The 16,324-nt window shown below is 44.0% G+C and overlaps 1 protein-coding gene across 1 annotated transcript in view; it reads right to left on the bottom strand.

Annotated features, from left to right (window-relative positions):
• Positions 1-16,324, bottom strand: part of LOC107186468 (MKL/myocardin-like protein 2) — a 115,388-nt gene that overhangs the window by 10,644 nt on the left and 88,420 nt on the right. Inside the window, exon 5 of the mRNA XM_015574330.1 lies at positions 5,144-5,209. Within this exon, the coding sequence (XP_015429816.1) occupies positions 5,144-5,209 (66 nt within the window). The remainder of the gene's footprint in view (positions 1-5,143; positions 5,210-16,324) is intronic.

Below are 16,324 nucleotides of genomic sequence, written 5' to 3'. Positions count from 1 at the left end.
TTTGTGCCGGGGTTTATTGCGTTTGTACGCGCGACGAACCGTCGGCCAGTGGACTCTAACTATATTGCCATGGTCGGGGCTGTAGAGGAGTAAAATGGCACTGATTTCAGAGCCCCCTCCATGCTAGGTTCTATCGTCATAGGCTCTGCCTCAGCGCCTGCGCAACAGCTGGATCGTGCTAGTGCGCCGGCGCACGGAACGTGGTGGGAGAGCGAATTCGTGTGCTCGAAAGGACGTGTGAAGGGGAAGGCCTCGCGTGGCAATATGCTTAGTGGCAATATAGTCAGAGTACACTGTATTATATTCGACGGTGTATCCGAGGATTTCGAGTTTTCGGTCGGAACCACGATCGGTTAACCCGACGATGTTTACGCGGAATCGAGCAGGCAATTACCCGTCAGGCCCCGCGCGTGAAACTCGACTCGATTTTCATACAAATGGGAATCAAGGTGTTTCGGTGAAAGCGAGCGGAGTTGCATCGGTTTCCTGGATGTCTTGTTTTTTTCGGGCCTTGGAAAGCGCTCTGTGGGTTTGGATAGGTGACTGGAACATTTTTAGGAAGTGAACCATGGGGTAGAGGACCCAAATTTAATCCCCCTCGTTAATTGTAGAAATGTGGTTTACAAAAGAAGTTTACTCAATTTCGTCACCCCTAGTTCTAATGTATGTAGTATGTGTCAAGTGTATAAAAAAATACTGCTATGCTTTATTCATCGCTATAAGTACAAGCCAACACAGTTTCGCAACTGCAAAGATCCGCAGATTTGCATAAACAAATAGGCGACTGAATAGCCGGAAAAATTGGGAACAATAGTAGGTGTGGCCACCCGACAGCCAAGTTGATTCCAGACAAATTGCAGTACACTTCCCATATACATAGGACTTTAGTATCGTCCCCGGTTTTCTTAAACAGTCCTCGTTAAAAACACAGTGGATCGTGCAATCAACCAACGAAATTCAGCTTCAAATGGACGTGAAACGATTTCCAAGGTGGTCCAACGGATTCTGAAACGTCCAACTTCATTACACCCGGCGTGCAAACGGTCTTCTTCAAGGCGAATTACCCAATCAAAAGAGAAACTACTGAAACACTCCTGTGTAGCGTCGTCGTCGTCGTTTGCGGCGCGCAATCAACAAAAACAATCGTGTTTTATGGCGAACCCGTGGCATTCCGATTGTCCGGTTCGATCGAGACAGGCCTGCGCTAGGAGCTACGAGAAGACTTCTCTAAATCATTCGCAATCTGTGAACGAGGACAGTTCGTCGTAACCAAGGGATCGCAATTTTTCGATTTACGATCCATCGAATCGACCCCTCCCCCCTCGATCGTTGTTGCGGGACTCGAAGACGAAACGTGGCGGTGGCACCTCGTTAGCCCGGCGACGATAAACGTCGCGGTTCGTTGGAATACGATCAAGTTCGCGTCGGATGAAACGGCTGTCACGCGGTTTATAGGCGACGATCGACAAGCCCGCGGAAAAACGCCCGACTATTTATACCTGATGGTGGAGGGGGAGACGCGTGCTGCCTGTTAAACGTTGGATTTAGCTTCCTTTATCCTCCATAACGTCTCTTTGTGCACGGTTCTTCGGGATATTTCATTCCGGTGACGCGTGGGCGAGATCGGTATTGTATAATAGGCCGGAAAATTTCGACGGTTACGCAATCCTCACGCGGAGACTCGTCGAAGACCCCAGCGATGAAGAACACTGGGCAGCTGTCGATCGTTCAATTTTGCATTGTTCGATGTACAATCGGTCCGTAGATACGATTACACTTTGTGACGATTCGGTCGGCTGAAAGTTTATTCGTTTTCATTGTATTTGACGGATTGTAAATATTATTGCATTGTTGTTTGGAGGCTTTATGTCAGGGTTCTGCGCGTGAAACGAACCGATTGGGTGGATTTTTGCGTGTAGAGAAGAAATCGACTGGGAGCATTAGGTCACGGATTCATTTATGAAGCAATCGACTGGGAGTATAAAGCTACATCTCTACGCGACGAAATGGAATCGACGTTGCGTCCGAAAGGGATGAAAATAATTGTTCTTCTGACCTACTGGATCACTCCATTAACCATGGGTTACAAATTAAAGATCGAATGGAAGTCGTTTAATGCTTTTACAATTTACTTCATTAATACAGTAGAGCCTCCCGTATCCGTATTAATAGGGAGACAAAAGTGGTCGGATAAGGGAATTTTCGCATAATAGAACAATCACTTCCTTTTATATTGAACTTTATTCATTCAAGTGAAAATCACCAAAATTGACACCTCGTTTCGATATTTAAGGATCCCATATCTATTTACCCGCTAAATCGCGTAAGTTTTTCAACAAAAATAATTCTGAGGAATTACATTCTTCCTTAAAAAGTTTTCTACCTTTAAAAGTTCCAACGACAATTTCTTAACGTGTCCTGTGTTTCGATCCTAGAACTTCTTCGTTATCCAAGTCAAACTTTTTCCCTTCAAAGTGGAGACGCGACTTGAGTCTGAATCGAAAAGTATTCCCCGTTGATAACTCACTTCGATCTGGATAAACGAGTGGGTTAAAAGAGTCCGAGTAACGCGATCTGAAGAGCGAAATTAATCGCTGGCCGTAAACAGATTTACAGCATCATCGCCGTTGCCGCTTCCCCGAAAAAACCATTACACGCCTGGGTGCCGCGTGCGATATCTTCGGTGTCCAGGAAGCCGTAAATGAATGAATCCCGGTGGAATGAAAGTGTACGGGATGATTCGCATGAAAACGATCTCGAAAAGCCAACGGAATTACGGAGCGTATACTATTTCCGTCGGTCGATGTTATGCACGGGGCGGTGCTTTAATGACTGCGTCTAACTTTCGAGGGCGACTTTCAAACAGAAACAAACGAAAGATACTTATATTTAATAGTTGACCTGTTTCGGATCCTTATGTTGTGGATCTTCGACAGGATAACGTACGACTAGTCATCGTATACTTGATTCTTTGAGATAGGGTAAGGGGTCTGAATTTCATCGGTTATTTATAGTATTAAAAGTATAGTGAAATTATGTAAACTTACGTATATGATTCTTTTCGCTTCCAAGGGAAGGCACGGAAGTGTCCCCCTCCGATTTTTATGAAACTTCGAATGTTTGTTAAGCAGTGAAAAATAAGGGATACGAATTTTTTTTTTATCGGCTGTGATGCGATTTTAACACGTTGACTGCCACAGTGGAAAATTCCGTACGTAACCAAACACACTTCATTCCCCTTTTTATACGGTTATAAAATATAACCGTATAGTTAATAGAGGATGTTGATCTGGTATTAAATAATACAGAGATATTAATTTTACACAAAAATTTTGTAACAGTATTTAAATAACTCAGCCTCTTTGTAATGTTTCAAGTAGGAATTATCTCGTACTTGGCAGTCAACGTGTTAAGGGGTGAAACAACCCCTCGAAGTTTCGAACCGAAATTTTTTTCTTATAAACAAATTACATTTTGGACAATTTATTAGCACCATATTATTTTACATAAAAAACCGCAAACCTCGTCTATCAAAAGTTTTCATGTATCTCTGGTTTTCGAGATAGTACTTTCGGGTCAAAACTTCGAGGGGTGAATTCACCCTTTAAAGTCGCGTCTCAGCCGATAAAAAAAATACGTATCCCTTATTTTTGCCTGCTTAACAGACATACGAAGTTTCATCGAAATCGAAGGAGGCACACTTCCGTGCCTTCCCTTGTTAGATTATTGTCTTTGTTTTTATAGTGTGAAAGGGCAAGGTTCTAGATAAGTCCCTCAGGGGTTCGAAATTTGGGCCCCTTACCCTACCATTAACTAAAGGAAGTTACATTACAGATTGCGATAGAACACTCTGCTCGATATTCGATTGCCAAACACGTACGACAGTTCCGTGAGACTACCCAGATGCCGTCATCAGACCATCAATTTACTCGATTAATGCATATACAGTTCGTATCTCAATTACAAAGTCACCTGTCCTCAAGATTATTCCGTGAGTCCCGACAGAGCCGTGGTCAATTACCTCCGGTCCCGTTCCGAGAGAAGCTTTCCGAAATTAGGGAGAATTTTTGCGGGAGATTGGAGGGTGAAACCGACGGTGTTCCACCGAAAAACATGACACGTTATTACCAGCGCAATTAACCGCGCCCGTACACGCGATCGCTTCAATTTAAGGTACTTTAGGAAAGTCGCTCGACGATGCCCCGGTTGCTTCCTTTTGTACGCAACAGTTACTCGGCGGTAATCGCTGGTAATCGCCAGGTAATTAAGTTGTAAGTGGATTAATCGGCCGTGAACGCGGGAAAAAAACTGTCTTGTTCGCTGACGAACTCGTTAAATCTAACTCAGTGGAGTCACTTCAAGGTTACAGACATTTAACAACAAAATTTCGTAGCGAGGTAAAATAGTTTCTCTGGTATTAAGTTTCTATTGGCCACTAAATACCATCGGTAACGAAACTTTCGATGTTTTCATCGGGGTTTATCGGTGTCTCTAAACGCACCCCAACGAAGGAGGACGATTTTACACACGGAGGCCTAATTGAATTTACGTTCACCGTCGTTTAACGAGGCAACGTCGCGCTTCTGTTTCGAATCTCCGAGATCTTTACGAGCTACGCCTCGTCACTTTGTCTCGATCTTGTCTCGAGAGAGATGGGAGAATCGTTTACGGACGATGTCGGTTATCTTTCCAGTCTATTCCACGAAAAATCCCCGCCGTGTCGGACGATAAAGTAGCTTTCGTTTCCGCGATGGAGAGCGATAGGGTCACTGATGGAAGGCGAGACGTTCGGTGTCGAGGAGACTTTCGTGGGAGTTGTGTTCTATAAACTTTGCGACGTAAATTCTCGACCGATTTACCTGTATACTGTGCGTTGGTTAACTCGTTCGCGAAGGGATCTGATTCTGGCTCGACTGGAATATCGATTTTACTACCTTGTGCGAGGATCAAAAGAAAAGTCGAGGTTTGTTACACTGATTGAAAGACGAAGTCTCAGCGATATTAGGTAAGTTATAGAAGTTTCGCATACATCGAGTACTTTGTATGAACGTAATTCATTGAATCGCGAAACACTTGGAGTTTCACGAAACGATTTTCTTATAGGAAATCTGGCGAACTACTTGAAAATAATAAGGCAACTTACGTGGCATAATGCCTTGCGCGACCAGCTGGTTGATCGGCCGCCTCAGCATAAGCTTCACCTTCAGCGCTGCAACAGAAAAGTCAAGAGTTTCGTTAGGATTCGTTCGTTTTGCCAACAAACTAATACAACCTACTGAAACTACTTGGCAGATGCACTTACAAAAAATGAACAGATATCTCCATTCATAAGTGTCCTATTTAAGAATCTATAAACCATAACTTACATTAATATATTCTTATTTTCTTTCTGTTCTTCTATCTTTCATTCTTCATTTTTTTAATTTTAACTCTTCGAGGCATACGATTTTAAGGAAAATAAAAATCCTAGTTGCACAGAACTTTTTTTACTATAAAATAATTATATAAAAATAAAATATTGAACTCTATGACTATGAGTAACTTCAACTTTTCGAGGTGGGTTAATATATATCCCACCATGCATAAAAAGCTAAGCAAAACGTGGGACAGTTTTTAACCCACCTAAACCTAAAGAGTTAATCTTGATTATGATTAAATTTAATTTCATTACAATATGCTCTTTCTGTTGTTTGAATGTATATTGGTCGAATTTCCACCCGTTACGATAAATTATTATCATTAATAACAATAACACTCCCATCCCATCAAAACCAGAAATGAAATCTGCAACAGGAGGTGGGACAAGTATAACCTCCATTTCCCTCGAAAACAGACTGATCACACGAATCGTAACTCTGCACATTCGCAGAACACGTTTCGTGTCGGAACAATTCCCGCCGCCGTCGACGACAGCCGTCTGATATCACCCCGAGAACGTGGTGGCGGCGATGTTCTATAAAAAATCGCCACCGGGGACGATCAAAGTCTATCGTGGTCGGCGTGTGGGGCTTCGACTTTCTCGTCCGTACCCGATATTTTCTTTCCGCGTGCCGGATAAACTGTTCCATATGGCGGGGTCGAGCGACGAGGGAGAGAAACGGGGAAAGCGGAGGAGTGAAAAAAAAAAAAAAAAAGAAAACAGAGGAAGGGAGAACGAAAGAAGGAACTAAAAAAAAAAAAAAAAAGATGAAAACAGGACAGAAAACCGTCGAGTATCCCTTCTTTCCCTCGTTAATTGGACCACCGCTCGCGCGCGCGTGCGGCCACGCCGTTTTCTCGTTCTTTCGTGCGACGAAGGCAATTTTCAGGCCGATAATTAAAGAGCGCCGGCCCACTCTCGCAACTGAATAAATTACGAATACGGGTTTCGTTTTATTAGCCCACCACTGAGAGGAGAGGGACACAAGGTGAATCCGTGCAAACGATAGAGGCACAGGCCAGGATGTAACGGGATTTGCGTACCGTATTGTCGGAAGGGAGGCAACGGTCCTTCCTTCGTCGCTACCTGTATTTCTCCGGACAGGTATCCAAGGAGTGGCTCGCTCGCGGAACGGGGTCCCCTGCTGGTTCGGGGGAGACTCGAACCCGGTTGCTGTGAATTTTGTCAGATGAACGCGATTCTCAGGTACAGGAAAATAACGTCGTGGATGTGAAAAGTGGACAGTGATCATGGGAGTAATTATCGGTTTGTTATACTGCAACAATGACATAACTAACAATGTACAAAGTTTTTTTTAGTTATTAGTGTAGGAGCGTTGGAAAAATGAGGGCCCAAGCGGGATTCGAACTCACAGAATCTACCCCCACTGCTCCACGGAACCCTTCTATTTTCCAAAGATGTTATTTGCTCCTTTGTTGGGTATGGAGAGTTCCAGATCCCACACTCGGCCATCCTGCGCTGACATTCGCCCTCGAATGTCTTCTGCGCACGTCTTTTTCTCCTCGTCTTTTCGGTAAAACTCTCCCACTTTCCAACTTCTGGGAGACGTGCTGCTCCTCTTTCTTCGTCATCGTCATCGTAGATGCCCCCATCCCGGACGAGCCCCCAAATGTAGGAGCGTTAGAAAAATTGAGAGGGCCCAAGCGGGATTCGAACTCACGACCCCCAGCGCTGAAAGCAGAGACTCTACCCACTGCTCCACGGAACCCTCCCATTTCCCAAAGATGTTATTTGTTCCTTTGTTGGGTATAGAGTTCCCGATCCCACATTAATACAGAAAAAGTTGGCTACCCAAGCTTTCACCGATTCCACTGTCATTCTGAACAAGATCCAGGCTCAAGTACATAACCCTCGAAATCCTCTCGAGACCCAACTTTGCTCCGCGTATTCCTAATTAAAGGGAGGAGTAACAGATCGTGATTGGAGAATCGTAAGGAGGAAAGCGGTGTTGGATCGCGGGGTTCGTTCGCAGATCAAAGGTCGAGACGATGAGGACCACGGGGGACCGCGGCGCGTTCGTCCCCAGGCGGGATCGCGGGGGCCCAGGCTACAAATTAACACACAAAGGGCCCCCGGTTATAAATACGCGGAGTACGCGCGGGCCAGATTGCATAAATTGCCGGCGTAAGAGGAACAAAACCGCGGGCCCGGCCAACTGGGGGGGGGGGGACTCCTGGAGCTACCCGAGAGGGGGGATCCCTTGCGGCCAGTTTTTTCGTCGATCGAGAGCGAATGTGACTCCGCGATGTTTGTACTTGGCCGGTATAATCGACCGTTTACGGTCTCTACGTAGATCCATCCCGCCCCTTTTTTTTTTCCCGAGCGCGCGCTAAAACGAATGCGCGCCGCGTGCAGTCCTTTGGGGCTTCCAGCAAGGGTTGACCGTGTATGCAATCAAAGTTGAAAGTTTGGAAGTGGGATTTAATTTTCAGGATTTGCTTTTTAGGAATTTGTTTTGTGAACTTCAAACAGTATGGCTTCCAGTGGAGTTGTTGGAGGAACGCTAGTCCTCAGTAGATCACTTCTTGCACTTTTGTGATGAGTACTTAAAAGTAATTGTTCCCTTCATTTCTCACTGGCTATGTGTTTGTAGAAAATGAGAAGGAAGAATGCAAGAAGTTTAATTTTTTTTAATTGTATGCTTTTAATCCCTTGCCGTACTTTGACGAGTCTGACTCGTGATCAGAATTTCGGGCCAAATGTAAACATTGCGAGTCAGGCTCGTATGCAAAAGTTCGAACCAAACATGAATGTCACGTGTCGACCTCGTAATTTTGCAAACAGTCGCAAGATATCATTTGTTTCAAGTTGCGACAACACGTCTCCGCTGCTTCGGCTTCTTTCGCGAACATTTGTGGGCACCGCTTGGGCCCGAATTCCTCCGAGTTAAAAAGTACAGCAAGCGGTTAATAATAGATAACTTTTTAGATAACAAGTTTAAGGTGTTTGTTTTTCAGCACACGTAAAATATCCGCAAGAAGATCGTTTTATAAAAACGATAAATATCGCCTGTACATAAGTCTTCGAAAAATGGCCAGCGTAATAAATATTCTGCCATCACGATCTTAAGTTCGCAGGTCCCCTAATTAACAAATCAACGGTGATCTTCGACGATGCACAAATTTATGGTCGAGGAATGGCGGTGATTACGGCGAAAACGAACAACCGACTATCAACAGGGGGGAAAAAGGACCTTCGTCGAGGAGTAACCGCTCGAATCGCGATAATCCTATCGCCTAACGAGCATTCTTGATCGTATCCTCGTTATCGATCCTGACAATCACGCACGGAACGCGCGTAACTATGCGCGCGACTGCATATTTCTCCTGGTGGCCGAGAAATTCGAAGAGCGCGCGCATACCACGAAGTCTCGAAGTTTCTGTACCCAATTGAAAATTTCGCCAAAAAGTTATATGACATCCTGGGGAATTTCGTTTAGTTTCCTTTAGTAAACAACATGGCGAACGCTATTGACAGTTAGTTTTGACATTCTGGAAATTCTCCTCTTCGCAAAGAAATTGAAGATCATTCGAGTCATGGGAAATGTTTCCTGGAGAAGAGAGTATTAAAGTTCGACTACAATCTCATCAAGGGAAGGAAATTCGATCTTTTGATCTTATTTCCGTCGTAGGTGATACGTCGATTAATTAACGGACGTACGAGAAACAAGCGGACCTGGCTTTCTCATCGCGCACCTACGGTCGAGAGATGAAACGCGATACCGAATTAGAAACAACTGTGCCCATATAACGATACAAGAAACGTTGGCTCAGTATTTGGCGCTGTGTATTTTGGCACTTGGCGGTCTAGTAGCCGTTTTGGTCGTTACCATTTGTCTTCTGTGGACCATGATACCTTTCAGGCACGTCCCAGTTCCTCGTTTTCCCGTACATCGTTCTTTTTTTCTTCCCGCCGATCCCCTGCCGATCCGACAAATTATTTATAGACACAGACTCTCGCCTCTCATTCGAAACTTCATTGGTCTTACTCTATCAGAGAATTTAACTAAAATTAAATAGAACAATTCATGTAACTAGTCTAATTAACCCTCATAGACACCTCTGATCCTAAATCATCGAACATAAACTTGATATTCCTCCACTAGTACCCTAACAAGAATTCTAAATCGTCCGTTCAATTTACGTAACTACAAAAGCGTTCGAATACAAAATACAAGGTTGAGAATTTCTCGAAGACAAAACTGCTCGACCTAACCAGAGGACTATCCGACATATCCCTCTTCGACGGACCACGCCTTTCGGTCCCTGGAGTCGACGAATCGATGAAATATCGCAAAAGGTCATCGAAAGTCAGAACGCAAACGGGGTAACGTAACCTATACGCGATGCACCAGGTAAGAAGACGGACGTTAACGAGCAGATGGACGAGGCGGAGGTGGACGTCCACACGGCGAACCGATATCCTGGACGAAACGACAGGACCGCGGCTCTTCCAGCTCGGCGCGCACGTGCATAGCTGTCCCATGTACCCGGTGGCCCGACAGCTCGCGACTCCTCGGCTCGTGGCATGCGGATTCCAGCCGTGTTTCGCATTTCTCGGAGATTTCATTGTTGCCCATACGGACATACTCTTTTTGCGACGGCTCTTCCGGAAGAGAAATACTCGAGACTACGTGGGTGTCGGAAGAGACGTTTATCGACTATCATTTTATCGCTACCGTTATATCGGGTGTTAGTAAGAATGTGGAATGCTTTCATACAGGGTGGATTGTATGTGGAAAATTAGGATGGCAATCAAGAATTATAAAATTACGTTCGAGGAATTGTTAATTTTTGAAAATAAGGGCGAAATACGTCTGGTTGGTTCCATGCATTTTTATTTTATTAACGGTGTTCTCACTTATTCTTCGCGTTTGGATACCTTCGAATGAGGTTAAGAGAATTACAGAAAAAGTATAGGTAAAATTTAAGTGCGTTGGATATTAAAAATATAGTACCCATTGAAATAGAATTTTCATTTCGGGTTATGTAGATCAGAGAAGAACAGCAGGGTTAAATAACAGTTAACAATTACTAGTTTATGCACGGGCTCGATCGTTGACCTAGTGAAACTAACTGAAATAAACGAAAGGAATGAAACCACAGCTTGTGAAACGGTTGAAGAACGCGCCTCTCAAGTAGAATAGTCCGTCGCGTCAGACAAGAATTAATAACTCGGAAACGAAGTCTCGAATGCAATTTCGTCATTCTTGATTTTCGTCTTACTTTTGCATGTAGAATTTACTTTCTGAAGGTGTCCCACATTTTTACTAACACTCTTATACCTCCAGCTGTTTAAATTGAAATAAAATACCATTTAGGCGTCGCTCGGCCGTGTTAATTGCACGGTTCTTGGGAGGTTCGTGGATGGCCGATGTTACGGGAGTTACACTCCATAAGCATTTACGCAATGCATAGAATGCAAATTCGCCCGGTGCATTCCTCACGGGTGAATCTGCTGGCCGTTTGCGCCGTTGCAGTTCGTCGATGGCGATCGTTCCGCCGGACGTTGTAAATAAACTTTTGGATGTGTGTTTAGCGTCGAATTATCCGGTCGAATCGTCGAATGAAGCACGAATTCTAGTTGTAACGTTATTTGGAGTAGCTGAATCTCTGAGCAGTAGTGCGTATCAATAATTGAATAAACCATCGTAGTGTCTTTATAGGAAATGTTCTGATCTACGACAATAAAATTACACTTTATACCAATTATTCCTCTTCTATCGATAGAATGAAATTTGATTCTAGAAAATTACTGTTAACAAACGACTAGACTTTCATCGACTATACTCTAATATTCCGCAAATTGCAACATCATTTGTCAGTGTGTCGAAGTAATAGCTGGAGTCATTCACAGTGTCAGTAGCGAAATTCTTAAACCCTACGAGAGTCACTTATGTTCTTTGATCATCTGCGAATCGAAGGAAGCCTCGGTCGCACCTGCGAGAGATGATTCCCATCGAAGATTTTTTCGAAGGTCGGATTCGCGACGCTTTGAAAACCGATCCAATCCGCGAATGATTGACATTCCGATTGCACTATTCGTTTACCTGTTCCCCTACGGCGACGTCAATCATCGACGCCGCGATTGGATAATTTCCCGCGCGAAACGGAAAACGACAAGCGGCGTTTTTGAAATTGAAAACCGCAACGCCTGGTGTCCATGAAAGTCGCGGAGGCCTGGAAACGACTCGTCCAAATAAGTCGTATACGTCCGCGTGGTGGGGGCCAGAAGATTACAATCATTAAGCGCGTCATTACCAGACGTAAATTAGAGTGGTTAAGAGTAATTACCGCCGCGAGAGTCAGAGAACTGACACAGCTGTCGATCGGGGAGTCGAACATTTTGCCACCAGGAGAAATTAATTCGAACTGTCGCGAACTGTCTTTCGACTCGATTTCTTTTTGTTTCGTTCGTCTCTACAGGATTGCGTAATTGTTGCAGTGGCCGAACGCTTCGGTGCCCGGGAACATCCATTTTGTCGATGTCGAGCAGCCAGAAAGAACGTCTGTCGAATATTTGTGTCATATTACTGTCAAAAGCTATTTTCAAACGGCTTACCCGTGTCCAAAAAGGTGTACACGAATTCCTAAGTACATGTGTAACGTACAAAGTTTCGCTTATACTTTATGCGCTTATATTTTGGCACACTGTTGCCCGGCCGTTGCTAGTTTTGTTATTGTTTATATACCGAGTTGCATTCGGACGGCTTATGTAAACAGATTTACGCGAAAATATGCTTTTTAGTTCTTCAATTCGAAACGTCGTATGTATTTTGGCACCCTTTAATCAGGATAATATCAAAATACGCGTACGCCGCTCGAGAAAACAGATCAGCAGTAACGAGTGTTGGGAAATGTGACTTCAAGTGTTAATGAGATTTCAAATTGTCCAATTAAAATTCTATTTCACATGTGCAACTTATTTTCAATATAATCTATTCTGTTATAATCCAGTCGAATTGTAATGTTTCGATATAACAACAGTTGTGATTTATCGAATGGGGGTAAAAAACGTGGTACCACGACAAATTCAAATTCACACGCACAGCTTCTAATTTACCAAACTTTCTTTCATTCAAAAAATTTCCAATCTATCTGCAAACAACACTAAATCTTGTACACTGTTCAGTGTCGAAGACAACAATTATTCAAAGTTCCAACGTTCTCTATGTCCACCCCCAAGGTGTCTGGATTGTTTACTCGATCGAGTCCAAATTCGAAACGGGACCACCGTGCAAGATTTCGTCACCAATAGCGGAAACGTCGTTCCTCTCGTGAGATCGTTCGTGGACGTGCTCGGAGCCACACGATCGGGTTGTCGCCCGGTTTTACGATCTTTCCGTTCCCCCTCCTTCGCTTAAGCACCATCCACGGTGTCGCTTGTTTTACGACGGAACAACCGGCGAATAAATCAAATCCTTCCAGGCGGAATTCTAAGCGCGGCGTTAAAGTGTTAAGGAGTTCCGGAAGAGGCCGGATTTCTCGGTCGATCCCATAAATATCGCGCACGGGGGGACCCACGAGCGACGCTTCACGCACGTTCGCCTCCCGTTTTGACCCCGATCTTCGACGATTAATCTTACAAATCGCCGCCGAGCAACGTTTCACGCCGGTTTTCGCGGGAACCGTGAAAAATCCCGAGTCCCCCATCCACGGAGGCGACCCGAAGAAGACAGTTTTACGGGTCATCGAAACGGAACGGAATGCCAGACAGGAATGAACGTCTTTCGTTCGCACCGGCCTGTGGCGGGCCGTTCAAGCTGTCGAGAAAGAGTATTTCACGCGCGGAAAAGGTCACGCCCGGTGATTTACCGATCTGTAATTTTTACCAGGGGGAACAGGTCGCGGACTTTTTCGGTGGGGACCTGTTTCGAGGGTTTATTTGACGGGCAGGGGGCCGAAAAAATATTGCGGAATGCGTGTAACAATTTACCGCATCATCGCAGAGGCGTTTTTTTTTTTTTCGTGGGAGGTTAATTTGTTTTTGGAGGAAACTTCGTTAATTATTTTCGGTGGAGTTGGTAGAATTTTTGGAATGTTCCTCGTGGGGTTTCTTGGTCTAGCTACTTGACAGAGTTAAATGACCGAACGCACACTTCACGTGTCGATGTTGAGATTTTGGTTAAAGGAAAATGATTCGTTATTTAGTTATTGGTATATGTATCGCTGTTGGGAAGTTTAGAAGCAAACACTGGTTATTTCGTACGTGTAAGTGGAGGAATATGCTGAAGACAAGAATATCAAATAGTATCTGTAGAACCACCCTAAACTTTGCAATTCTTATATATTGTGGTTAAAATAAAAACGAACCAAGTATGCTATGCCTGAAATCGTGTTAAGAAATAATGTTTCTCTAGATAAAGGATAAATTATATTCCGTAGAAAAAAAGTGTTTTTTATTTTAACCACGAGAGTGTGAAAGGTCAACGTGATTCAATATTTTAAACGTATCGCACGGTTTTTATCTGTACCTACTTCCGATATGTGAATCGAACGCAGAGAAACGGTTTAATGAAGAATTTCCAGCGCGAACGAGGCCAGGCGTTTCCTGGACAGCGTGACGGAAGCAGCGGCGACGGGGAACAGAAAAGAGGCGCGCACGTGAACGACAGAAGACACACTTAAGTCGGCCAGAATCGCGGGGGTGATCCAATAATACGGCAGCTTTGGGTATAAATAAAGCCTCTAGGCCCGGAGATTACGGGAGAGTTCTTGTCCCTTCCCTCGTGTCATAGTTTCTTCTATCTACCGCCTTCCGTCGTTCCACGCGTCGCGCTTCTTCCTCGTCTTCTCTATCTGCCCCTGTTTCGCGTGCTCGATGGATGTACGTCGCAAAATAGACCTTGTTCCTTCATACGAAATTAGGCTTTCCTCGTGCGCTTAATGATTATCCCTCGATTCCAATTATAGAAATGATTTTTCCGCGCTTGTACGGAAAATAACATTTTCGGGGGAACGCCCTTCTCGACGTGAATATTTAATATCGCTAGTCAGGTAGAACTTAAGAATTTGAATGTAATTCCGAGAAACTGAAAAATACGTGGATATCAATTGTCGAACAATTCTCGAAAGATTTTATTAGACAGATGGATCTACTTTACTGCAGTTTTCATCTGGATGGTTTCATCGTACAAAAAAGAATCACTCCGAAAGCACTTTAAATTATTTATCGGCCCCATTTGTATTGGTTCCGACGCTCGTTTCTGTCCACCGAAATAGATCACGTCATATATCGTAAAATGACGTTGCATACCTTAACTAGCGCTCCAATCTATCATTGCAAGACAGACGTCCGCGTATATGTAGCGAGCGACTCGGAAACGTTCTTCCTCAAACCGACTTCAGTTCGGAACTATAAATAAATTCCAAAGAAAGAACATTTCAGGGCATCTATAAAAAAAGAGTCGCTTCTGTCCGAACTAATTTACAAAACTATTCCACCTTCTTACTCCAAATCGTATGCACATCGACTAAAAAATAGAAGTCACACTCAAGAAGGGTTTTCAAATTTAAAATTTCAAATTTGCCGCGCGATTTAATTCACTCTGGGGGGGGGGGTCATAATCGAGCGTCTTAGAATCTAAACAAAAAAAAACCATAGAATAATCTCCGTGCACGTGGGCCGTCTTCGAAGAGCCTCCGGAGAGTTACGAGCGGCGTGAACGAGCCCGGCTCGATGCTCGGAGAAAATTGACTGCTGGAGCACTACGCTGCCCCGCTCGCGACGGAATATGATTTACGCGGCAATGAAAAATGAGAATAAAAACAGCGGCGTTTGTTTAGAAAATAATCGGGCACCGAGCTTCTGGCGCGAATGGAATCCCGGACGCGTGTCGGCGGAACAGGTGAACGCTTTCAAAGCCGATTACGCTGCGCCCCCTTTGTTTTTCTAACGCACGATTAATCGACCGGCTACACATCTTCCTAATGGTCGGTAATAAATAACGTACTAAATAAATATCGGTATGTTACTCGGAAATTCTTCGACATTATCTGTTATCCTCAAGGTTGTGGGACTGGAGACTATCAGGGGGTTGTTGGAGGGGTGAAAAATTTTGCGAAGGAAAAAAGAAAAATCGTGTTCTGCCCTCAAGTATCTAAAAATTATTGATCAATATTAATCACTGAAATTATATATATCCCTTATATTATAATAATTACATAGAAAATGAAATTAAACAAGTTTTTCTTATTTTTGTACTACCTTCGTCTGTAGTCCTACTTCTTTGTAAAAGAAACGAATAACTGCACTGTAAATTTAATTTTGTTCAAATATTCTGTCACTCAAATTCGGTAATCGAATCTATTTATCGAAGGTTAATTCGAGGCCAGGAAGAATATCTCCACGAGTTCTGCTCGAACATTAAAAACCGAAGCTGTTGCGACGATCGAGCGTCACGAGCTGGTTAATTAGGATTCCAAGCGGCACGTCGCGAATTTATCGACGACCGGCTGAATTTTTGCAGAGACGCATTTCCCGCCATTGTTTCGCCGGGAGCTGTTGCGCGGCCACAGCTGGGCGGAGAACGCGGGCAACGCAGTTGCGTCAAACATTGGGGCGGACCCCTCTCACAGAATCGTAAATACTCGGGGTTTCATTTCTATTCCCATGGTGTAGAAACTCTGTCTGTCGTAAATGCGTCGTACACGTCGTAGAAACACCGATCGGAGAGAAACTTCTCTTTCCAAAAAGGTACGACTCCATTGTTCCCTGTTAATGGCATTTTGAGGATAAAGTGATGCAAGAAGCTCCAGCTGCGACCAGGAAACATCTCTCGCATCAAAAAGGATGTACATATTTCATAAAGTTGCTTCGTGATCATTAGTAAATCACAATGAAACAAAAACTTGTAATTGAATTCTCTCTTTGACGCTGTTTTTT

Source organism: Dufourea novaeangliae, unplaced genomic scaffold (genome assembly GCF_001272555.1).
Source record: "Dufourea novaeangliae isolate 0120121106 unplaced genomic scaffold, ASM127255v1 scaffold65, whole genome shotgun sequence".
In the NCBI taxonomy this organism is placed as follows: Eukaryota; Metazoa; Arthropoda; class Insecta; order Hymenoptera; family Halictidae; genus Dufourea; species Dufourea novaeangliae.
Note: the sequence above shows the minus strand (reverse complement) of the source record. Positions and strands in the feature narration are given on the sequence as shown.